This window comes from Tubulanus polymorphus, chromosome 9, assembly GCF_964204645.1.
Source record: "Tubulanus polymorphus chromosome 9, tnTubPoly1.2, whole genome shotgun sequence".
NCBI lineage: Eukaryota > Metazoa > Nemertea > Palaeonemertea > Tubulaniformes > Tubulanidae > Tubulanus > Tubulanus polymorphus.
In genome coordinates, this window is record NC_134033.1 from 3,020,146 (window position 1) to 3,045,447 (window position 25,302).

General features: G+C 39.1%; 1 protein-coding gene and 1 long non-coding RNA gene across 2 annotated transcripts in view; both read left to right on the forward strand.

Annotated features, from left to right (window-relative positions):
• The window catches only part of LOC141911224 (uncharacterized), a 45,006-nt gene extending 25,564 nt beyond the window's left edge, over positions 1-19,442 (forward strand). The window contains exons 3-5 of the mRNA XM_074802205.1: positions 17,946-18,090; positions 18,629-18,804; positions 19,343-19,442. Coding sequence (XP_074658306.1) covers positions 17,946-18,090; positions 18,629-18,804; positions 19,343-19,413 — 392 coding nt within the window. The 3' untranslated portion in view covers positions 19,414-19,442. The remainder of the gene's footprint in view (positions 1-17,945; positions 18,091-18,628; positions 18,805-19,342) is intronic.
• A 1,639-nt stretch (positions 19,443-21,081) lies between these two features.
• Positions 21,082-23,970, forward strand: LOC141911223 (uncharacterized). The gene is made up of 3 exons (XR_012619993.1): positions 21,082-21,193; positions 21,284-21,582; positions 23,361-23,970. It is a non-coding gene; the product is annotated as an uncharacterized LOC141911223 (long non-coding RNA).
• Positions 23,971-25,302: the final 1,332 nt, after the last annotated feature.

A 25,302-nucleotide genomic window follows, 5' to 3' on the forward strand; every position in this document is an offset into this window, starting at 1 on the left:
GCTATTTTTGCCTTGTTTAATGCGGCCATATTGGCTACGATAATGACGACGTACGCCCAGATGTATAGACTCGTATCTGGAAGTAGGTCGGGCTCGGGTAGAGCCGATCCTACCGAACTGGTTTTAGCTCGAAGGAGTTTAGTAATCAATCTTTGTAATCTATTTTGCTGGCTACCGATAATAATCGTTCAGTTTTGCGCCGTATTTTCGGTCGAGATACCGAACCAGGTGGCCGCTTGGCTGGCCGTTCTATTTTTACCGATCAACTCGTCTCTGAATCCGCTTCTTTATACAATACTAACAATCGATATGAAATCTATTCGTGAACGCAATAAACGACGACTAGGATTGACGACATCCAGTAAATAAAGAATAGTTTGACAGGAGTCACTTTATAATGTTTGCCTATCTATAAATCGGGTTTGAACCTCGAAATCCTAAAACTTGGTTTCGAGTTCGTTTGGAGTCACGTGACCGCATCAGATGAACGAATACTATGAGATAAGTTTACAGCAGAGCAAAATTACCCCGATTATCATAACTACCGTTAATTTTGGTTTTTAGTTATATCTAACTCACAACTTGCTGGAATTGGTAGAAATTTTACCGGAGTCGTGTTTTCCGAATTACTAACTCGTAAAAACTTTTAAAATTATTTCTAACTGAGAAGGATTAATATTACACTTAATATATAATACTTTAACATCTCTATCCCCAAGATTCTTGCGTAAATATAAGCAGGTTTGATTTGAGCGAGAGGGAATCATCCGTTTGAAACTAGGATTTAGGGTTTCATGGATATAAAATTCCCCTAATTTGAAGGCGTTATATTTCTAAATAGTAATCTACGATTCAACCCTCAAACGTTTGAATAATCTATGAATATTCGTCATTTAGTTCCGAAAGAAGAATTTAGTATAACAATGATTTGAGTCACTCGATAAAAATAAAACGGAGTAAAAATTCATGTCTCCCGTGAGGACGCTGATAGTTAGATTTATCAATATAACTGTTTCTACCACGAGAGACGAAGCACCATATACCAGAAATGTAACATCATAATGCATAAACACAGTTGATTGGGGAATATTGAAATATGTTCTTTTTCACTGACCGTTTATGAATTATAGTTCTTTGATATATTTACGTAAAACCTAATATTTATATTTTAAACAACTAGTGAAACCTATGGTACATAGACATTTTACTGAGAGAGCTTTTAAATTTGCTGCTCCTGAACTTTGGAATGTTCATCCTATTCATATTAGATCTAGTTCTACAGTCGAAACTTTTAAATCAAACCTCAAAACATTCTTTTTAAAACGAACCTATTTGTCTTAATGTTTATGTTAACGAATCGTCAATTTTAGTTATCTCAATGTTTTGCATTTTACCGTGAATTGTATTTTCAATTTTGTTTTTTCTAATCTAATGTAAATTGGAAAGATTACTATGTAGATAATTCGCCATATCAAGAAAATGAATTATTATCAAAAGATGGCAATTTCGTAGTAGAACAACAAATTATATCAAATACTTAAAAGTAGAATCTACTTTATTGTTGTTAATTTCATGATTTGGAAATTTCGACATTCGTTTTTCTCCTCACAGTGACATTCGCAAAGATATTATTTCATCGTTTCGAAATGTCTTTTCTAGCTCTTTTTCAATCTATATGATTTTCGACGCTGAGATTGCTTCAAATGATTCCTTACGATTGTAAAGACGAATCTCATCAGAAACAACAAGCGGTTTAAAAACCGATTAATTGACGATTATTGAAATATGTTCCTTTTCTACGCAATTCCCAGATCACCATGACAGTTGCTCGTTGCCAAATGTCATTTCCCAATTGCTGATTACTGATCGCTGGTTTACGGTTATTTATGTGTTGAATTGTTTGTTCGCCAGCTGGCGCCACCTTATTCTCATTAAAACATATCTATAAAACACACTAACATATCCCCAATATCGGTGACCGAATATATCAGGTCATCATCATTTTCGATCATTTATGCAGGCGTTCCAAAACGGAAGGAGTCAGGGGAGAAAATTGAATTTATTTTATCTTTTGAATATTGAACACAAACGAAACCTCAATGGAACGCAGAAAAGATAATCGAAAATGATTGGAAATTGTGATGAATTTGATACAAATGATGAGAAAAATTTTTTTATTGATAGTTTGTGCAAAAAACGAAATAGAAAATTTAGATGACCATAACTTTTACGAATTACTGGATTTAAAATCAAATGGGCATTTCGGAATTTTTTTTTGCTTGAAAAATTGTACCGAAAAGAGGAGGGAGGAATAAAAGAAATTCGGTTTGAGGAACTTTGCTGAATTCTTGGCGCGGATTCGTTCTTCAAGTAATCAAAAGCAATGCCTAACGGACTACAATGTACATATTCAATTGAGTCAAATCTAAAGTTTGAAAGTGAAGATCGGGAGTTTCGGAATTATCAATTTACCTCATTCATTATTGGTTTTACCTATAGCCGCATTCGCACTAAGAACCAGTTAAACCGTTTTAAACGGGTCCGTGTCCGGAACAGGGCAAATTTAGAACGGTCCGAATCAGAGTGCGCGAGTCTCGCCGGGATTATTCTCCGTTTCTTAATTTAAGCCCCCTTAACTGTTCACTTAATTCTAACGCGTCAGAGATATTCAAATATCGTCAACCCGTTTTCTAGAAGTCCGATTATGACTCCAAAATACGTTATCGGGATTTGCTGCATTTGTTGGCTCGTTATAAGCACAGTTTCTATTCTACCGCTGTCATCCCCGTCTTACTTGGTTGGTGTTGGTTCTCCGAAAAGTCAGTACCGAACCAGTCCTCACCCGCCACAATCAGATATCCACGCGCTTCGCTTAGCTTCAACTCAGTTATTATATTGACTGTAGAGTGTGAATTGTCGAAACAGATATTGACGAAGTGTTTTACAGAGACGCAGAATAATTTGCAGTATAGATAGAAAATGTCATCGAATATTATCACAAACTGAACGCAGTTCGGGAGCGACAGTAAATATTTTTAGAGAAATAATTGCACTTGATTATAAACACGATATATTGAAACATGTCTAAATTTAGAAACCGCGGTAATTACAGCGAAACCGAGAACAGATGAAAGTTTCACAAATACGAGACTGGCGCCAGTTTGATGGGCGGATTTTTTACAAAATAATTGGACTCGATCAATTCGTCAACTTCTGCATTTGCGAATTCATCATTACTTCGTCAACTTCTGCCATTTGCGAATTCGTCATTACTTCGCAGCTACTCGTTTGAGAAATGTCGCGCAAACTTAGAAATAGTTAGAAATGTGTTTGTTTTGAAGCGTGAATTGTGTCCAATATGCAGCGAATGAGAGCGTTGTTCGTAGTTTTACTGATCGCTTGCGGAGACTGTATATTTACGCGGGCTGATCGCGCAAACTCTGTCGAGGAAGCCGCGTCTGTTACAGTCAGTTCATCTTGTAACAACACTCAATACTCCGTCGATTCTACGTCTGGTTACATCGTTTCACCGAACTATCCGTCGTTAGTGCGCGGCGTTGAATGTCGTTGGTTCGTCAACAGCTCTTTACCGGGAAGTTTTCTCGTTCAAGTTTACTACGACATCGAGCCGTCGATATTCTGTAACGAAAACTACCTTCTCGTCGGTGAGTCCGGCAACAAACTCTGCGCTACCGGAAGAAAACGACTTGATATCCGCAGTAACGGTTTGATCTCGTTGTTGTTTAGGAGTAACGTCGATGGAGCGCGAGGTAGTCGGGTTTATATCATATATCGTTTTGAAGAACAGAGTCGCTTGAAAATCGTACATACATGTCGCAAAAGGGCAGTAAAAGAATTACCAACTCAAACAGGTTATAAATTCATGATTTCTACCCGGCGATGTAAATTGTTGTTAGAATGGATCGGGATGCCAGACGGGTTTGCAATGAATTTTACGTTTATAGAGATAGATTTCAGATTAAGACCAGGTGACGATCCGATGAAAACTCGTCCTCAAATTTACGACGGATGGAACAGCACCAGTGAACCTATAGCTCTTATACGAGAACAAACCGGACATCCGCCTTCATCGTTTTATACTAAAACTAATAAAGCGTGTGTAGAATTTGAAAATAAAGAGTGGTTTAAGTCACAGTTACTCGTGCAAGTTTACAAAATATCAGATTGGAACATCTCTAACCCGTTAATTCAAGTCTATAATAAATCAGGACTGCTCACTACAATTGATGGAATACCACATATAGTAACTCAGTCTAAACACTTATACTGCTGGTCTATCACAGTCGATGTTCTGCAGTACGTCGTCTTCAACTGGACACGTGATCTCGTCTCGTCACCAGGTGTCGTTGGTGTATATAAACGGGAAGGGTTACGTATTGTGAGAACTGATATTTTACTCAGTTTTAACCATCTTAAATCTCTGAGTGTAAAATCAGACGGATTTCTCGTGATCCTGTGCGTTATAACGACATCGGATTTTTTAAGATCGAATTTGAAAATAGAATTTGAAGTGAAATCGATGACAATATCAGACGTCTACGTCAACAAGCCAAGGATATCGGTAAGTTTATTACAGTGATTTAGATTAGGTTCGTGTAATAGAATCAATGTAATTATCTATATTTTTATGGCTATTTTGACCAGTGAAACTTTACCGAGAAACTTGGAATAACAACGTTATGTGTGACCCAAATTTCAATATATTCGGACGCACTCGTTGTTTACGCAGAGTAATTATGATGATTAATGGAGGAATTTAAGTTAAGTTTCGATAGCTACATTTTGAACTATTATCAATATATCGAGGTCGTACAGGGTTTGAAATTGTTGTATTGTAAACGTTTACTGCTGTAATCAATTCTCTTATATTTCAGCATTCAGTCACAAACTCAATATCAGTTCATAAAATGTTCCCGAGGTCAAAGAATACATTGTATCGTGTAACTACATTACAACTAAACTGGAAAGTGAACATCTATGAAGAACAACAGTTAAAACTAACAGTGCTATCAGAAAACTGTGACCGAGCTGGTTTTTATATATTTGATGGCAGTAATTTCACAGCTAGACGCTATGGTCCGTATTGTCCCGGTTCATACTCCGGCCGATCTGTCGTCAGCCTGATTACATCAGGTGGACCGATTACTGTAGTAGCATACGCTTATTACTATAACAATCAGTTAACAGTAGATCGTCCTGACTGGACATACCTAAGATTTGGTCTAACTGATTGTGACGGTTATATTCTACAGCAAGAAGAAAGTCAGATCAATATGACGTCACACTGTCTCGTGATTACACCTGAAAATCGACGCCTTGGCTTGAAAAATATTCACATATTATCAGAACACGAATATCAAATTGATAAATGTTTTCTCAGGATTTCATCACAATGTGATCAGTCTCTGAGTTTAAGTTATCAGTTTCTTAATAACAGTCTCGTATCAAACACTGTAGATTTCACAGGTAATGGGTTTGGATTTTGGCAGCGACCACTAATTGTTAAACTACGTCGTAAATGTCTAGGAGTAAAAAAAGCGGATAGTTATGGATTTGCCGGTTCCGCTCTCCCAGTTACTACTAAAGATAAATGTGGACTCGTGCAGTCACCGAACTACCCGGGTCGGGCAGGACGTAAATCAGACTCGATTTCCTATAAATTTGAAAACCCGATACAACAAAATATATTTCAATATTACAGATTTATCGTCAAATCTATTGGATCAGTTTCATGCGAAACAGACAGATCCGGTCGATATGATCCTATTATTTTGATACAGCTACTAGTGCTGTACCTAAATGAAAAACTTGTCAAATTTATTGATACCCAACATGAAACTAAAATATGTGAAAATAATGCGGTTCGTGGACTCAAATTCCACAGTTTGAACGATAATTCTCTGCGTTTTGAAGTTAAGAATAGAATCCCCACCTTTCAGATACAATACACTTTACACGAGTCGTTACCGATTAAACATTTCGATGATTTCTACTGTAAACAAGGATTTCTGGATTCGGGAATTTCCTGCATAAAATTCATCAGAGATGAACGTCTGAATTGGGAGAACTCTGAAATATACTGTAGACAGAAGTACGCGGGACATCTAACCAGTATCAACTCAGAACAGGAAATGATTTCCATCAAAAGATTATTCGCTACAGAACTTCTCCGAATGGCGTACTCATTAAAAGCGCTCATAATAATGGTTGGATTAAAATGGAAGGTAAGACTAATGTATACAAATATGAATTAGAATAGGATGATTTTTAAAGGTTATGATATATTTCGTTTTCTTCACGAAACAGGATGATGGTTATTACACGTGGACTGACGGTAAACCATTGAGCTACACAGAGTGGTATAAACCTGTCATTAATGAAACGATACCAGAAGTTATTCGAGGATTGATATCTCCGCTAAGAAAACAGCCGATAAATGACGTCAATATGCCGTGTGCGGCGATGATACTGAATAATCCACGAGGATCAGCGAACTGGGTTCGATTCCCGTGTCAAATCGAGGAGACGCATACGACATTCATTTGTGAATCTGAGAGAATCGACTTCAAAAACAAACACAATTCAACGATAAACGATGCGAACAATTCAACAAATACAGACTTAAATAAAACCATAGATCAAATGATTCCCGATAATACTCTGATTAATTCAACCTGTCCAAGACATTGGGTAACTATTTCCGGACAATGTTATCAAATACTAACCGACTGGAAAAACAATCGTGGTTTGAATATTCGGAGTGCTAGAGAAATGTGTCACAGCATCCGCGCCGAAATAGTAAGAAACAACTTAAATATAGAAAGTGATATGAACAATTTGATCAACAAATTTCAATATCGCCATCAATATGGCGCTATACTGACAATGGACCGCGACGCATTTAAAGTTATCAAACCACTGGTGACCAGAAATGAAATTACTTATATTCAATCAGTTAAATGGTTATTGAAACCTTTCGATACAAAAGATAAAGTGCATTCCGTGTTGTGTAACTATAATGTAACTGGTGAAGAGTTAGCTTCTATAAGCGGTTGTAAATCGTGGCAGTTTGAATGTAACGATCAAAGATGTATCAGCGACCATCGCGTATGTGATACCAGACACGACTGTCAACACGGTGAAGATGAACTCGATTGTACGGATATCAATTTACACAGTCAGTTCCGCTGTAACGATGGACAGGTTATATCGATTAGCGGTTTCTGTGACTTTATTAGAGATTGCGTCGATGGCTCGGATGAGAACTCGTGCTATCATCCACCGTGTTTATCTACGCAATATCGCTGTTCCAATCACCAATGTATCGATAGTTATAAACGATGTGACGGACTAGCCAACTGTGAAGACGGTTCCGATGAGATCGGATGCACTGCCGAAATTTGTCAGGGGTTCTCGTGCGCGGACGGTAAATGTATTAGTTCTCAGTTGTACCGGGATGGTGTCGTGGATTGTAGCGGAAGTCTCGAAGAAGACGAATTGGTCACTAATATTACAGTGAATCCCGAGGTTTACTGTAATAATGACAATCACTGTACGACTCGTTTCACAGATCTGTGCAAGGAATCGGATGAACAAAGATGTTCGTTCTATTCTCCTCGCTGTTATTCCCGATACGAAAGGTGTATTTTAGAAAGGACGCCGATTGGTTTTCCGGTATGTAGAAATCTTGAACATATACTCGCGTGTAATGACTTCGAATGCGCGGCTGGTACTGTAAAATGTCCGGCATCTTACTGTATACCGATCAGACACGTTTGTGACGGTCGATCCGATTGTCCGAATTCTGAAGATGAACGAAACTGCGAGACTTGGTCGTGTCCGGGAATGTTTAAATGTGGCCAGGAAAACCGATGTATTCCGCAATCTGAAGTTTGCGACGGAGTCGTAAATTGTAAACATAACTCGGATGACGAGTCATTCTGTAAGGTCACGTGTCCTGAGCGTTGTAATTGCCGGGGTCATTTCATCGATTGTGAAAATGCTCTTTTATCAGATATTACTGGTCGGTTTATAGAATCAACTCGGGTTTTGATTTTGTCGAATAACCGAGTCGTATTTAACGAGTCGACGTTCAACTCTTTCATTTATCTTCGTTTTCTCGATATTTCGGGCAATAATTTGTCTTACATCGTTCCAAACGCGTTTTCTAATCTAAATAATCTATACGCATTAGACCTTACTCACAACCGCATAACATCATTATCTGCTAATACATTCGCAGGTTTGATCGGTTTAAAACAACTATTTCTTATCGGAAATCCGCTGCAACATTTAGAAGACGGAAGTTTCCGAGGTCTGGCGTCACTGATTGTTCTCGATCTTCACCGACTTTCTATATCGGTTCTCGGTGAAAATGTATTTAAAGGTTTATCCGCATTACAGTCGATAAATATCAGCAGTAACAGAATTCGTTATATTTCTAGCTATGCTTTTTCTGGACTGACTAAACTAGAAATTCTAGACCTCGTCAACAATTCCGAAGTGATATTCGTAAAAAGAAACGTTCTGGGCGATCTTACATCATTAAAATACCTCGCTTCGGATGCTTACAAATTTTGCTGCATGGCACCGAATGTTGACCGATGTCTTCCCGAAGCTGATCAATTTTCGACCTGCTCTGACCTGATGGGTAACGCTGTACTGAGGGCCATCATCTGGATGATCGCATCTTTCAGTTTTCTCGCTAACAGTATCGTTATCTTATTTCGCGTTCAAGCTTTGCGGATGGAATCCTCCGGAACACGTAACACATCTTCAGACATCCTCATCATAAATATTGCCGGTTGTGATTTTCTGATGTCGGTCTATTTGTTTTTGATCGCGGGAGCTGACCACGCGTTCAAAGGCGTTTATTATCTGAATTCTGAAACCTGGACGGATAGTTTATTATGCCGTCTCTCCGGGGTTATTGTCGCCGTTTCGTGCGAAGGTTCCTTGACTTTTCTCTTAATTCTAACGCGTCAGAGATATTCAAATATCGTCAACCCGTTTTCTAGAAGTCCGATTATAACTCCGAAATACGTTATCGGTATTTGTTGCATTTGTTGGCTCGTTATGAGCACAGTTTCTATTCTACCGCTGTCATCGTCGTCTTACTTCGGACACAATTTTTACGGTACAACCGGAGTTTGTTTGCCTATGAATTTACTGACGATCGACGTCAATGGCTGGCACTATTCATTCGCTATTTTTGCCTTGTTTAATGCGGCCATATTGGCTACGATAATGACGACGTACGCTCAGATGTATAGACTCGTATCTGGAAGTAGGTCGGGCTCGGGTAGAGCCGATCCTACCGAACTGGTTTTAGCACGAAGGAGTCTAGTAATCAATCTTTGTAATCTATTTTGCTGGCTACCGATAATAATCGTTCAGTTTTGCGCCGTATTTTCGGTCGAGATACCGAACCAGGTGGCCGCTTGGCTGGCCGTTCTATTTTTACCGATCAACTCGTCTCTGAATCCGCTTCTTTATACAATACTTACTATCGATATGAAATCTATTCGTGAACGCAATAAACGACGACTAGGATTGACGACATCCAGTAAATAAACAACAGTTTGACACGAGTCCCTGTATAATGTTTGCCTATCTATAAATCGGGGTTGAAACTCGAAATCCTAAAACTTAGTTGAGTTCGTTTGAAATCGCATGACCGAATTAGTTTAATTATTTTATTGTGTCATTCACAATAAAGAAGTTTCCAGTTTCTAGTTTTCATTTCGTGGCGGTCCCTCGAGGTCCCAATTGGTGCGATAAATTTGCGCTCATTGCGAAACATAAGTTTTTATACAATATCATACAGCTCTGTAGTGTATTGAAATTAAATCATGGTGATTAAATATTTCGACTCCACAAAATGTCTACTCGCCATGAATCATGTGACGTGTGGAGCTCCTTAGTTTATTCCGGAAGAGTTTGAGTCTTCCGGTCGCGATTTGGGTTGGTTTAATCGAAACGGTAGCAAACATGTCCCGAGAAATTGGCGAAAGGGCATCATTTAAAAAAACAAATATTTGAAGTTCTCTTGGATGATTCAATTAGTGACGATGGTAGTTTGTATATCAACCCTCGTCACGCGTGAATGAACACGAAATACCCTAAGATTAAACCTAACCTCAGTTTCCTAGAGAGAAATAATTTATAATTTCTACTCACCGATTTATGTGAGCATTTTTCGATTATCTTTTCCTCGAAGAGATTTATCATTCAGCTCACATGAGTCATCTATCAGATCAGGTTGTTTTTGTCGGCACACACTTGATGCAAACAGGTCCTGATGAAGTGAGGAAGTTCTGGAATCTGGAAAGTGTATTTGTCGGTTTAGTCAACAATCAGATCCTGCTCAGGAAGATCTTCTCTGAAAAAGCAACTAAGGTGTTTAATTTGACTTGAATCAGCTTGAATCCGACCTAACTTAAGTTTGACATTTAGAATTGGAATTAAAATGTCTTCTCACCAATTCATGAGTGGAACTTCATGGATTATAACGATCAGTTATCGTTTCATTGGGAGATTTGACACCCAAGTTACAGCACTAAAATATGTCCCGTCTTGTTGGTTAAGTCCAGCACGCACTGACAGCAATCAGGTCCCGAGGAAGTAGAGCATATCTGAAAAACAGTATTGATCTCAATAATAATTTTAAATTTGACTCGATACATGCACATTGTAATCTGTTATATCCATTATCAAAAACCCACAAATCTACTCACCACCAATTTATGTGTGAAGCATCATGGATTTTTTAGAAAAGCCTGGAGTCTGGTATTGGCAGCAATCAGGTCCTGAGTGAGGAATGGCTAATCTGAAAAACAACAATTTCATATTTCAGTTCCGACTGGAAGAATCAATGTTTAAGTTTAGGTTGGATGCCCGAGTGAGATCCCAGAGATAGGGAGTCAAGTAGACTAATTTTACACGAGATGTGAATTGTCGAAAGCATCCCTCGGCAACTTCGCAAATTAGTCTCTAAATTAGTGGAAAAAAACTTATAGATCTCCCTTTTCACTTACGTAACCTCACATAAGGACTGGACATATATGCGCGTGTATAGTGAATTCAACGTATGTTACGAATGAATCATCAGAATTGGTTCAATTCAAATCGAACACGTATTACATGATTTCAAAGATCGAGGACAAGAACAGGCCACAATATGAACGGAGTTTGTCATAATGCGGTTCAATGGACACGAGCACCACTGGCTAGATAATACCAGACTGGCCCTGTTAGTATCTTAACTTCAGAAACCTAACTAATATATGAAGTAGATTTAATATCAGATATTCTCTAACAGTCCTCGTTAAAATGATATTTCTATACAGTAAATTAAATCCTTTCAAAATTGAATTAACTGAAAAATCACTTTGCAATACAATCTGTTAATTACATTTCCATTGTCTATAACTCGAATTGTCACTGGAATCAAGCACGAATCTTAGAACTATTTGCAATTGATTTCATCAAATAAAATGAATTAAGATGATATCATCATAGGAAATATGCAATCCATTCAATAAATCAAATACCCATTGTCTGTAACTTGCTAGAACTGTCTTAGCACCAGCAACAGCAGCAACAGCAGCAGCCAAGCAGGAAATACTGTTATTTGTATTTATGAATTCAAGTCAAGATGAATAAATATAGGCTACTTTAACTTTTCTCTTAATTCTAACGCGTTAGAGATATTCAAATATCGTCAACCCGTTTTCTAGAAGTCCGATTATAACGCCGAAATACGTTATCGGTATTTGCTGTATTTGTTGGTTCGTTATAAGCACGGTTTCTATTCTACCGCTGTCATCGTCGTCTTACTTGGATTGAGTTGTTTCCTCAAAAAGTCTGCACAGAACAAGACCTTACCCGCCACAATCAGATATCCATACGCTTCATCTAGCTACAACTCAGTTATTATATTGACTGTAGAGTGTGAATTGTCAAAACAGATATTGACGAAGTGTTTTACAGAGACGCAGAATATTCTGAAGTTAATATAGAAAATATCATCGAACATTATCAAAAACTGGTTCGGTTATCAAAACGCAGTTCGGGAGCGACAGTAAATATTTTTAGCGAAATAATCGCACACGATTATAGACACGATATATTGAAGCACGTCTAAATTTAGAAACCGCGGTAATTACAGCGAAACCGAGAACAGATGAAAGTTTTACAAATACGTGACTGGCGCCAGTTTGATGGGAGAGTTTTTATACAAAATAATTGGACTCAATTAATTCGTCAACTTTAAACATTTGCGAATTCGTCATTACTTTGCAGCCACTCTTATGAGAAATGTCGCGCAAACTTAGAAATAGTTAGAAATGTGTTTGTTTTGAAGCGTGAATTGTGTTCAATATGCAGCGAATGAAAGCGTTGTTCGTAGTTTTACTGATCGCTTGCGGAGACTGTATATTTACGCGGGCTGATCGCGCAAAATCTGTCGAGGAAGCCGCGTCTGTTACAGTCAGTTCATCTTGTAACAACACTCAATACTCCGTCGATTCTACGTCTGGTTACATCGTTTCACCGAACTATCCGTCGTTAGTGCGCTGTGTTGAATGTCGTTGGTTCGTCAACAACTCTTTACCGGGAAGTTTTCTCGTTCAAGTTTACTACGACATCGAGCCGTCGATATTCTGTAACGAAAACTACCTTCTAGTCGGTGAGTCCGGCAACAAACTCTGCGCTAACGGAAGAAAACAACTTGATATCCGCAGTAACGGTTTGATTTCGTTGTTGTTTAGGAGTAACGTCGATGGAGCGCGAGGTAGTCGGGTTAACATCATATATCGGTTTGAAGAACAGAGTCACTTGAAAATTGTATATACATGTCACAAGCATGCAGTAAAAGAATTACCAACTCAAACAGGTTATGAATTCATGATTTCTACCCTCCGATGTAAATTGTTGTTAGAATGGATCGGGATGCCAGACGGGTTTGCAATGAATTTAACGTTTATACAGATAGATTTCAGATTAAGACCAGGTGAGGATCCGATGAAAACTCGTCCTCAAATTTCCGACGGATGGAACAGCACCAGTGAACCTATAGCTCTTATACGAGAACAAACCGGACATCCGCCTTCATCGTTTTATACTAAAACTAACAAAGCACGTATTGAAATTGAAAGTAGTTTGAAGTCGAAGCTACTCTGGCAAGTTTACAAAATATCAGATTGGAACATCTCTAACCCGTTAATTCAAGTATATAATAAATCAGGACTGCTCACTACAATTGATGGAATACTATTGGGGTGATAAATTAGTAGTTTGCATAGAGGGAGGGAAGCCAGAGTTCAGGGCAGTGGCTGAAGTTAGTAAACAAACTACGTAGATGCTTACGTCGCACACAAGACACTGAATAGAAGATAGGTGAAAGTGACGTGAGTATCTGCGTAGGGTTGCTGGTTATAGCGACAGCCTTGAGCTCTGGTATGGCTAGGAAGTAAACAAGTAATAAACTCGTGACGTATAACATATGTAGAAGTATACGTCACGAGTAACATGAAATAAGATAAAAAGGGAGGGTCAGCACAGTAAGGGGAAGAGAGATGCGAGAGTGGCGGAGAAGCCTAAAAATACGAGCTGTAGGAAGGAATAAGAATTGGGCGGGAAAATAAAGAAAAGAACGTAGACCCACGAGAAGAGTTGTTATTATTCCGGAGTCAGAGGGATATCACTTATCGGATTAATCGGAACCAACAACGACAACACGAGGGGAGAACGCAACGTGGCCCCCACAACAATTGGTTGAGAAATTCAACCCCGCAACATTGTTGGAGAACCGAAAGCAACTCCACAACATTGGTGGAGAACAGTGGTGTATCCTGCACCTCTCGCTGCCAAGCGATCCTGTATATTTGGTGAGTGAGCAGGGGTGAAGTAAAAGTGTAAGATGAACGTTGCATTCCGTAACCGTTATAATTACATGAAATACGGACCGCTACCGCGGGTTAAGTTGAAATATTGCGGATAACTCGATCTGTGTATAAAAATCATTCCCGTCTGGATTTAATAGCTGTTTGTTTGTCTTATTCGAGAAATATGTAATCTTCATATCGTCAGATTCAGTTGAAATGAATTATAGAGCTTCCACTGCGGAAAGTAGTTGTTTCTTTCCATATTTAAATTAATTGAATTATCCGATTTGGTGTGGCGTTTTCGTAAGATCGTGTTTTGGACACTACGTTTTACATGGCAGCAAATTGAATTTATGACTCCGAATTTAGATTCGTGTGAATTAACGGACTTAATGGCGTTCGGAAACGAAGTAATTCTGCGATCATAGCGCGATAAATGAAAAACAGTGGAGTATTAGAGGCATTATACAAACGCATTTCATCATCGGACAGTTCATAGATCTGCTACGGGAAATCGACCTTGGAGACGTTCAACGGACTACGATTGCGGCTTATAGTAATTGTAAATAATATGATATGTATTTCTGCATGTTTTGATTGCTTTTGTAGAATGATACTCAGCGTTTTTAAGTTGCTTGAGTGCTGGGTTATTGTATCTACGTAGATATAAATATGCACTACGTAAATCTTTTATAGTTTACTAAATTTGCTGGATGGTATTTCGCGAAAGAATGATTTATTAGTCTAGGTAAGCCACTCGGTTATCAGTGTAACGATAGTTGAAAGCGCTCACTGCCTGTATATACCTAACAAATAACTGTGGTGTTTATGTGGTTTTAAGAAATATAATGAGTATCGCGAGTTAGTATAGAATATGTTTACTGTGCAAAGGTTAGATTGGGCGCTCAGTGGTGAATCTTACCGGAGGGGGTTTGAATAGAGTAGTTTATATGAGATGAATTAAGGTGGACCAGGGACCTGGATGAAGGGTAAGGGATGCTCTAGGGATGGTCCGGAATAATACGGGGGATTAGAGCCCGAAGGATGAATTCTGAAGATCCTTTGAAACAGTATAATGTTTAGTGGCTGGCCTCGGGGAGAGATTGGATATATATGTTGGGCATTATTAGGGTCGAATATCAAGAAATACCAAATGGGTGATTCGTCGGCCGGTTCCCTATTTATCCATAGATTTTATTTACTCCGGTAAGGCGTGACATGGGGGATGATACGGAAATGAGAAATGTCACGATACAGCTATTTGTTAGGTATGCTGAAATGGCCATTCAGGGGATTGGTTTTTTAGAAGTAAAGGGTTGCTCATTGCGTAATACAATAAGTATGATAAGTATTATTCGGTAGATTGGGTATCTTAACTGAATGGTCGTAGATTGCAGGGATGTGTGAGCGCTATTTTTTTTTCTTCCGAACTTTCAGTCCGTCTTGACCGGTTTATATACAGGATGATGCGTCGGCCGTTTTACATGTGGGGTTATATCCCCTGATTTGCGGGAAGGAATTAGAACAATTCGAATATCAGATGTGGGTGGTTTGGAAGACCATAGGCCCAGGAGTTAAAGTTAATTTTTGAGAATCGGCTGTTTGAATGGCACTGAATGAGTAGTGTCCAGAGGAATTTTCCCTAACTTTTGGGTGATGCATCTTAATGAGTTTTGTAGTCACTTTATGACATCCTTCCATTAATATATGGCGGCCTGCCTGTCTATTTCAACGGTTCCAAGCCGCAAATAGCAGTTCATGTTATCCCTGCCTAGACTACGGATAAATGTGCTTTCTGAGGAAATGGGTGGGGACTAGCAGCTGATATCTCAATAATGCGAATGTACGCATGCGGTATATTCATTTTTGGTATGTTTTGGCTTACCTTTATGTTACGTACACATAGAAAAATTATTATGAAATTGTTTGTGAATTCATTGTTGAGCATGTATGTTGCCAACGTGTGCTGGGCACATAATAATCAACTAAATGATGTATCTGGCATCTGTATTAATTTACGTCGTTGATTGGGGTCGGGACAGGTTTGACAAATCATCTGATATCGGTTAAGGTAACGGCTGATAGTTTGGACAGTGGGAAATTGACGTGTTTGCAATGGTAATTTTAAAGACAAATTAGGCTGCACACACTGATTATTTTTTTTGGTAAAGATAACGAGAACGAGAAGAGTCAGAAAGTTGAAGTGGTTGGTCATATATTGTTAAATTATTAGACTACATAAATGTGGATATAGAGAAATGGGTGATTGTCTATGAAAGCTATTTGAGAAGTTGTGTTTGATATGTTTTTTTTTGCATGACTACAATTGTATAGGCTTGTTCTCATTAAATGTAAGATCAATATACAGATGTACATGCCTCATAATTGTTATATATTACTGATGAAAAGAGTCTCATATTTGATATTTGTAGATGATTACTTTCCCTTAGATAAAGTTCGTGTGTTAAGTTTATAAGTATTTAGAAATATTTTTTGCTTACCGTAAAATTCTATGGGGTCCATGTAGGTCTCGTTGATGAATCAGATGAACTGATGATGAGTGGGGTGTGTTGCTTAGTTTAGGTAGAAGTTATGCGGGATGGGATAATAGGGGAAAGGGTCAGAAATTGTGATTTATGGCTACTTTACAGGTGTTGTAAATTGATGTACGGAATGGTGGTTGTGTATCATTAGTCTTGATGTTCTGAAGGTTTTGTGTAATTTTCATTACCCTGCGGCTGGCTTTAAGTTGTAAGAGATGTTGCTTATAAATGATGTTCTGAAGCCTGTGCACTTTTGAAAAGATTTTTTTTTTTTGGGAAACTACAATAGGGTCTTGTGAATTTTTGGCGATTGGGGACCAATCGTCTGGGGAGGAGGATAGTATTGGGGTGATAAATTAGTAGTTTGCATAGAGGGAGGGAAGCCAGAGTTCAGGGCAGTGGCTGAAGTTAGTAAACAACCTACGTAGATGCTTACGTCGCACACAAGACACTGAATAGAAGATAGGTGAAAGTGACGTGAGTATCTGCGTAGGGTTGCTGGTTATAGCGGCAGCCTTGAGCTCTGGTATGGCTAGGAAGTAAACAAGTAATAAACTCGTGACGTATAACATATGTAGAAGTATACGTCACGAGTAACATGAAATAAGATAAAAAGGGAGGGTCAGCACAGTAAGGGGAAGAGAGATGCGAGAGTGGCGGAGAAGCCTAAAAATACGAGCTGTAGGAAGGAATAAGAATTGTGCGGGAAAATAAAGAAAGAACGTAGACCCACGAGATGAGTTGTTATTATTCTGGAGTCAGAGGGATATCACTTATCGGATTAATCGGAACCAACAACGACAACACGAGGGGAGAACGCAACGTGGCCCCCACAACAATTGGTTGAGAAATTCAACCCCGCAACATTGTTGGAGAACCGAAAGCAACTCCACAACAGTTCCAAGACAAACTTAATTCTATAGCCAATCTAATAATTTAAGACCAGTGTTAAGGTTTAACCCTTTTCTTTATTGAGGAAATGGCTTGATTTTTGGATATAACTTAGGAAATATACCATTTTGTGTGATTTGTTTCTTTATTTGACATTTAGATATACTTTTGCCAAAAAAATATTGTATTTTCTTCATGAAGTTTAAAAATTTTTATGAGGTGTGATTTGTCATTATTTTTGGGGTAATCATATATATGGAATATGTTATTCTGCATTATCTGATAGCTGTGAAAGTTACCTTTCATTTGGTGTAAAGATTATCTGTCTATCTTCATAATTTAAAAAGTTATGATGATTTTAGTAGTATCCTAGCTCGTTGTTTAATTGCATCGGCCATATACCTTGGGCACAAAAGACCTTTTGAGGGAAAAACGGTTGGGCACCAAAGGGTTATGACCACTTTTGGTCTGAAGTCCTGACTACGGAACCGGTCTCTTGGGCCCATAAAATTAACCAGAAATCCCTCGTTGGTTTTATCAGGGAAATGTAATGAGACGTCCCTGGTTTTATAGATCGATGATGTTTATTTCGTTTTTGTTGAAGGTGGTTTCGATATCGCGATGCAGCTTCCGTCGGGCTGGATCCCGAATTCGTGGAAAATGGTGCCGTGTCCTGTTCGCGGTAACATACAGTACCGATTCACCGAGAAAAACAAATTCTGGACGCAATTAACATTTCACAATTACAGGTATGGAAATAGTTCTTCCGAGGGATGCACGTAGAAGCATTTTTTCTTTTTAGTTTCTTTGATGATGGAGTTTTAGGAGTAACCCCGAAGCAGTTAGAAAATAGACTTTTCTTCATATAACTGTGTGTTTTATTTTTTTACGTAGAAGCATATTCAAAGAAAGAAGATTTTTACAACAAAAATTTTGGGGCGTTCCGGGATCAGTTGCGCATCGTACCTTCAGTACAAGTGTTCCTAAATCTTGAGACTAGCCTTAAGTTATTGTATTGGTTATAGAACTAAGATGACCCTTATGATGGCGAATTTTAATGGTAATCGGGATATTGTGGGAGTGGATGTGTGTACTACGTCATTGATATTGGGGCTGGACTGGTTGGCGTTCAATATTGTCGATATATTCAAATTAGAAATAACTTTCTTGATCCTTGATAATATATCATTCATAGTATATCATTCGTTGTCGACAATATCGAACAATATGTGGGTTATTCTTCAAGTCGTCAATAAACTTTCAAGTCAGTTTTCTTTTTATCTTTAGAAATGCCATTTACGAAGTGAATTACCGATGGCCGGGAGAAGAGGCGTGGCGAACGACCGAACGCGCTAAATACGGCGCGTTCTTCATCATGAAGGACGTACCCGCAGACGGCGTCATCGAGGTCAAGGTCAAGTCCATCTTCAACTACGACGTCGTCGGCCGTACTACCGGCTGGAGTGAGTGTAGGCGGATCTTACAGGAATCCGTTAGAAATCTACCACCCGATTTAACACAATTTCGATGGAAATACCATTCTTAATTACTACGCCGCCAAATACGACCGACCTACGCCCAGCTATCTAAAGCCGGGCGCGTAGGTCGGCCTTGCGACGGCTTGCGACTCACTGCGACGCGACTTACTGCGACCGCCAGCGACGATCGCGTCGCAACGACCAACCGACCTACGCTACCTTGCGACTGCCAGCGACGGGTTGCGACTGGCAGCAACGCCAGTCGCAATGAGTCGCACATGTTCTACTTTCTGCGACGCGACGCGACCATCGCAACCGATCTACGCGCTCTTGCGACTGGAGAGCAAATAGTCGCACACAGTCGCTGACAATCGCGTCGCAACCGACTTGTGCAGCCACTTGTGACGCAACGCGACGATCGCGTCGCGTCGCAAGGTCGACCTTCGGCCAGCTTTCAAAGATGCGCCTTGCTCTGTTCAGTTCACGTACCGGTATGTTAATTTTCAATTGATTTTTTTTGTAGATTTGGATTACCAAGATTTCGGTGTTCAGCAGCCAGCAGTTTGCATTCAAACGACTCCCGATACTGACTGATATCAATAAATACTAATTCACGAAAGACAAGACGTGTATTTCTCATTAGTTCGTCATCGGAGAGGAGAGAGAACATTCCGGGGCCAGTTACTGAGGGGGATGTCCACTAAACACCAGACATTGTGCTCGGATGCTGGATTGATGCTAATTTGAACCCCTATGAAAATTCCTCGGGACGCCTGACCATCCATTGGTTAACTGTAATCAACTTTTGAGCAAAAGGCACCCCGGTGTTTTTGGCCTATTACACCAACCAGAACAGAACTTTCATCGAGAACCGCCACAGGGCATGTACCGCTGGGAACGCGAGCATACTGAGTTCGAACATTGATAATCCATGTATCGAAATACTGATCTCAACTCTGGGAGTCGAACTTAACTAAGAACGTTCGTAAATACTGTGGTTATCTTTTTTTTTGTTTACGTATATGGCGACTCTCTAGCGCGACATTACGTGCGCAACATCTCTTTATTTCTAACAGAGCAGAACCAGTGACTCGGTAGTTGATAAACAGAGATTCATCGTACACACCCCGTCGAAGATTCGTCAATCCCGCTGGCAGGACTGAAGCGCAAAAGTCCCGCTATTCCTGATGATGGCTGTCAGTAAAAACCGAAATGTTGTGGGTTCATTTTCGCGATAAAACGGTATTTTTTCGTTTTATCCCGCGATAACAATTCGTGGGCTGGTGGGATGAGCTAGGTCTCAGAATGAGCTAGGTCTGGGAATGAACTAGGCCTGGCGGGAATGAGCTAGGTCTGGGAATGAGCTAGGCCTGGCGTGAATGAGCTAGGTCTGGCGGGAATGAGCTAGGTCTGAGAATGAGCTAGGTCTGATAATGAGCTAGGTCTGGGAATGAGCTAGGTCTGGCGGGAATGCGCTAGGTCTGGGAGTGAGCTAGGTCTGGGAATGAGCTAGGTCTGTCGGGAATGAGCTAGGTCTGATAATGAGCTAGGTGTGGTGGGAATGAGCTAGGTCTAGGAATAAGCTAGGTCTGAGAATGAGCTAGGCCTGGGAATGATTTTTGATCGAGGCATTAGTTAACAGTCTATCGCTAATAGTTCTAAGAATTTTCTTCGAATTCAGCGACAATTCATACACAATGGAAATTTGATTTTTTGAAATGTAGTGCGAAATGTTCTAAGATATTTCTTGTGCATTCTAATGAGGACTGGTCCACTTCTTATATTTGACCGATTTATCCTCCAGCTAATGAATTATTGATACCCACTGGTCCACTTCTTATTCATTGTATTTGAAATGAACATGTTTCAGTTTGTTAGAATAGTACAGAGGGTGTGGTACGTATTATCATAGAACCACGCGTTTGTAGTTCAGTGGTATTTTGTAGCCAGTGGTGGTCGTGTCCATTGAACCGCATTACGACAAACTCAGTTCATATCGTGTCCTGTTATTGTCCTCGGTCTTTGAAATCGTGTAATACGTGTTCGATTTGAATTGAACCAATTCTGAGGATTAATTCTTAACACACGTTGAATTCACTATATACACGCGTATATATGTCCAGTCCTTACGTGAGGTTAGGTGAGTTGAATCTTAAACGGGATTTTGTAAATCTATAAGCTATAAGGGCTCGGGCTTCTTTACTTGAATATTGATTCATCGGTCAGAATTGAAACTGTAAAATATGAAATTGTTTTCTTTTTCAGATCAGCCAATCCTCATTGAGGACCTCATTGCTTCCAATACCGCGGGGCTGACTAAACCAACGCTGGTTTCAAAATAATCTATGATTCTCCACACAGAATTGAATTGGTGGTGAGTAGATTTGTAGGTTATAATACTGGATATAACGGATTGTATCGAGTCAAATTAAAAATCATAACGGTGATCATTACGTTTTTTCAGAGAAGCTCTACTTCCTCTGATTGCTGTCAATGCGTGCTGGACTTAATCAACTAATACACAGTGGACTTCAGGCCTTCTTCTCTTACTCGGGACCTGTTTGCTGTCAATACCTGCTGCGGACTAAATCAACGAATACATATTTGGAATACAGACATTCCTCGATTACTCCAGACCCGATTGCTGTCAATATGTGCTGGACTTAACCAACCTGGACCAACAGAGCTCAGTGCTGTAGCCTGCTTGGATGTCATATCTTCTAAGTAACAAACAGAAGACTGATCGAAGTAATCCATGAATTGGTGAGTAGAATTTCTAACAGTTTTTCGTATAGGAAACTTAGGTTAGGTCGAGTTTAAGCCTATCTATCAAACAGATTGGTCCTCGTTACAGCAATTTCAGATACATTAGACTCCTAACATTCCTCTTAACTCGAGTCAATTTCTGACCAGTGATTAATGTTTGAGGTGTTAGAAAAACCTGATTGATATTCTTGATATTCTGTTGTTGTTATGGTTCTAAATTATTTGTATTAAAGTTTGAAATGATAATTCCACTTGCCGGTTTTGACAAATTTGAGTTAAGAGGAGTCCTATGTAAAACCATTTATCAGATAAAGGAAACTTGAAATTTATTCCATAAAACTGGACAATGAAATATTACTTGTAAATTCAACTTGTAACCGGTTCAATCGTCCGAGACATTCATACAGCACCTGAGAGTAGTCGAGCTATAGGCTTGGGAAGGCTTGTGAAGGTGGTCGCAATTTTGTCCTAAATCATTGATTCAAATTAGTTTCGATCGTCTGCTTGCCTGGAATTATGAATGTAATCTCTGATCGGTCAAGGACGATTAATCCGGTTATGACGACTGGTATGAAGTTCGGGTTTGACTATTTCACGGAATGGTTTCGTATTGTAATAATGCGTATAAATATGTAAGTTACCGGGTCCGGAGATTGTGGTTCTAAACAACGCAACAGATGTCGCATTCGCTAATTTACACTTGCCGTATAGTTTTCTCAGGAGACTCAGGAGGTTAGCTCGGTGGGCACAGGACGGCGCTCCGGCCCACCGGCCAATTCATGACAGAAATAGACTTTTTTACTAAAATGGTTTTTGCAATTTCCGACCAACAGATGATCCCCTCGATTACCAGACTAATCACTTTGGCACTACACACTCAACCTCGCTTAAGTCATTATCAGATAAGTCATCACACTACATCAGTATTTGTATTTACAATTCTCTGGACTAATTTGTCATACGTTCTTTCGGTAAGTCATCATCTTAACGATTCTCTCAACTAAAGAAGACTTAAGCGATGTTGACTGTACTTTCTCAGTGAGCCGAATGAATGAAGACATAGCTATTTTGTGATGGCCCTTTCTGGTCTCCAGCGACGAATCGGCTTCTGCAAGTAAATAAAGCTAGTGAGAGTATTCTTAGAAAAAATGATGGCAGATTTTGAATAAAATGACCGTGGAAAACCATTGCGGAAACCACTTGGCTTGGTCCAAAGTTGTTACAGCCTGTGAGCTCTGTGACTGCACCCTCACTTATTGATGTTAACTCGGCATTCTTTATTTCATTGTTATCTTTAAGTGAAAAATAAATCATATCATGTTATTGTGTTCTGTTTTAAGTTTGTAATTTTGGTTGAATCTGCGACAAGTGTAAATTACTTATTCTCTTATTGTTCTTGCTCAGTCACACGTATAAAATCAGTAAAATACATTGAAGTGAAGCTGAAATTGACCTGATGCAATTGATACAAAGTTCTTTCGAGTTGTTCCTTGAGTGAACACGAAATAGTCGGAGTCTCCCTCCACCGGCGCGAACACGTCTCCCTCCATCGCCTTCCACTATCTAGGCCGTTTCGTGATGCAGTTCCACATATTTGGGGACGGCGTTCTGCTTAGGGTTAGGTTTAGAGATTAAGACATTGTTAAAACGAATTTGAGTTAGAAATACACGTTGAAAAGGTATCACTGACGTGTCTAAAGCCTAACAACCACAACCACCTTTTCATAAAATATGCCCTGCATATTTTTAAAATGTTGATGCTATTTGTTTTGTAGGGTGTCGTAGTATAAGTGAATAACGTTGTGAGGAGGTGGAATACCTGAAGATATGCGAGGTGTAAATACTGAAATTCATTGCGTGTGTGTTCAATGAAAATAAAGTGTTTGAAATAAAGAATTCGATTTCTGCAATTTAGGTCGGGTTTATGAACTTTTCATAGAAATACCGAAATAACGGGTTTCGTCAACACACCAAACACTCGAAGTTCAAGAGAATTCGAAATGGTTATAGATAAATGCATTATTTCGAAAGTGTCTTTCTTGGTTTTGACTATTTCAAATCGCTAAACACTTCACTTACCTAGAGGAACGCGACATTTTCAAATGTATCATTATCGGAACCTTGAACCAGCAGCGGAGAGAAGTCCTTATACAGCACCAGCGGATGAGCAAAGCGTCGTTACAGCATCCAAACTCTACCGGGTGGTTCTTAGAAAACGCAACAGATGTCATTTTTCGGATATATTTATAACCGAAGATAATAAACTGATTATAAAACTTTTTATTCAACTAAGCCAGGTATTCACTCAAAGATCAGCTTCACTATTCCGATGTATTGTATTTGGTTTATTGGTTTTATACGTGTGACTGAGCAAGAATTATCAAAATAAAGGAGACTCGTAATTTACACTTGTTGCAGATTTAAATAAAATGACAAATTTGAAACCTTGAAACCTTGATTCCTACATGACTTTTATTCAAAATTGTACAAAGTTTATTCGAATGTAAAAACGGTTTCTGGGACAAAATCATTTCTGATGAGGCTCTGCTCGCTAAACTTGATGACATCTCCATTCATCAGCCAGATACCAGTTATTAAGGCAGATTATTTCAACTTTTAAATCAATCTCTACAGTAATTCAGTTAATAGGGAAATTAGTGGCACGAGCTTGAGGATTTGTGAGTGAAGTTGACGTCTGACAGGACGCAAAGCGCGATAACCATCTCGGTGAAAGTCAGTTTCTAACCTCCATCAGTCTGTGGGCCGGAGCGCCGTCCTGTGCCCACCGAGCTAACCTCCTGAGTCTCCTGAGAAAACTCTACGACAAGTGTAAATTAGCGAAGGCGACATCTGTTGCATTGTTTAGAACCACAATCTCCGGAACCGGTGATTTACACATTTGTAACATTATTACAATAAGAAGCCATTCCGTGAAATAGTCAAACCCACACTTCATTCAAATATATATATATATATATATATATATATATATATATATATATATATATATTGGCAACCTTTCACAAACCTTTACTCGACTCCTCGGTGCCCGTTATAGTCTAGCCCACCTTCCTATACTGCCGAATTGCCCGTATCAACTCTGGACCAGGTCAAATGTGTTTAGAATTGGTTTTGCACTTAAAGCCAATTTAAAAGTTTGAACGGACACTTCAGTTTCAGTAAATCCCTGCAAAAGTTTTGTGTTATTGAGCGTCAGGTGACAAATCCACAATTTTAGTTATTTCTCAATATTTTCATATTTGTCTCGCGTCTAAATACAGAATCTAGAACGGTTTTAGTGTCAGACGATTAAAGCGGGTTACAACATATACGATATGGATTGTATGACCCAATATGCAATGAAGCAAATGTTTTCGATTGTTTATATCTGATAAATCGTTAGATTACTCGTAACTCGAATCTCTTCAAGTCGAATAAGCATTGAAACTCCGAAAACAAATATTGGAATACTTACATTCGATGCTGGCAATCAGATTTCCGTTGTTTAATTGGAATTCAAACACAAATCACTGAGATCACAATCGATTCGAGTTAAGATTGAGTCCACTGTATTTCAGTTTGCTATAACGAGGGTCCGTCATTTCTTCGACTAAGCTTAAACCTAACCTAACCTTAATTTCCTAAACAGAAATAATTCAAAATTTCTACTCTACCGTTGGGTTCGAATCCCGAAACGAATGGTTCGCCGCGTTGATA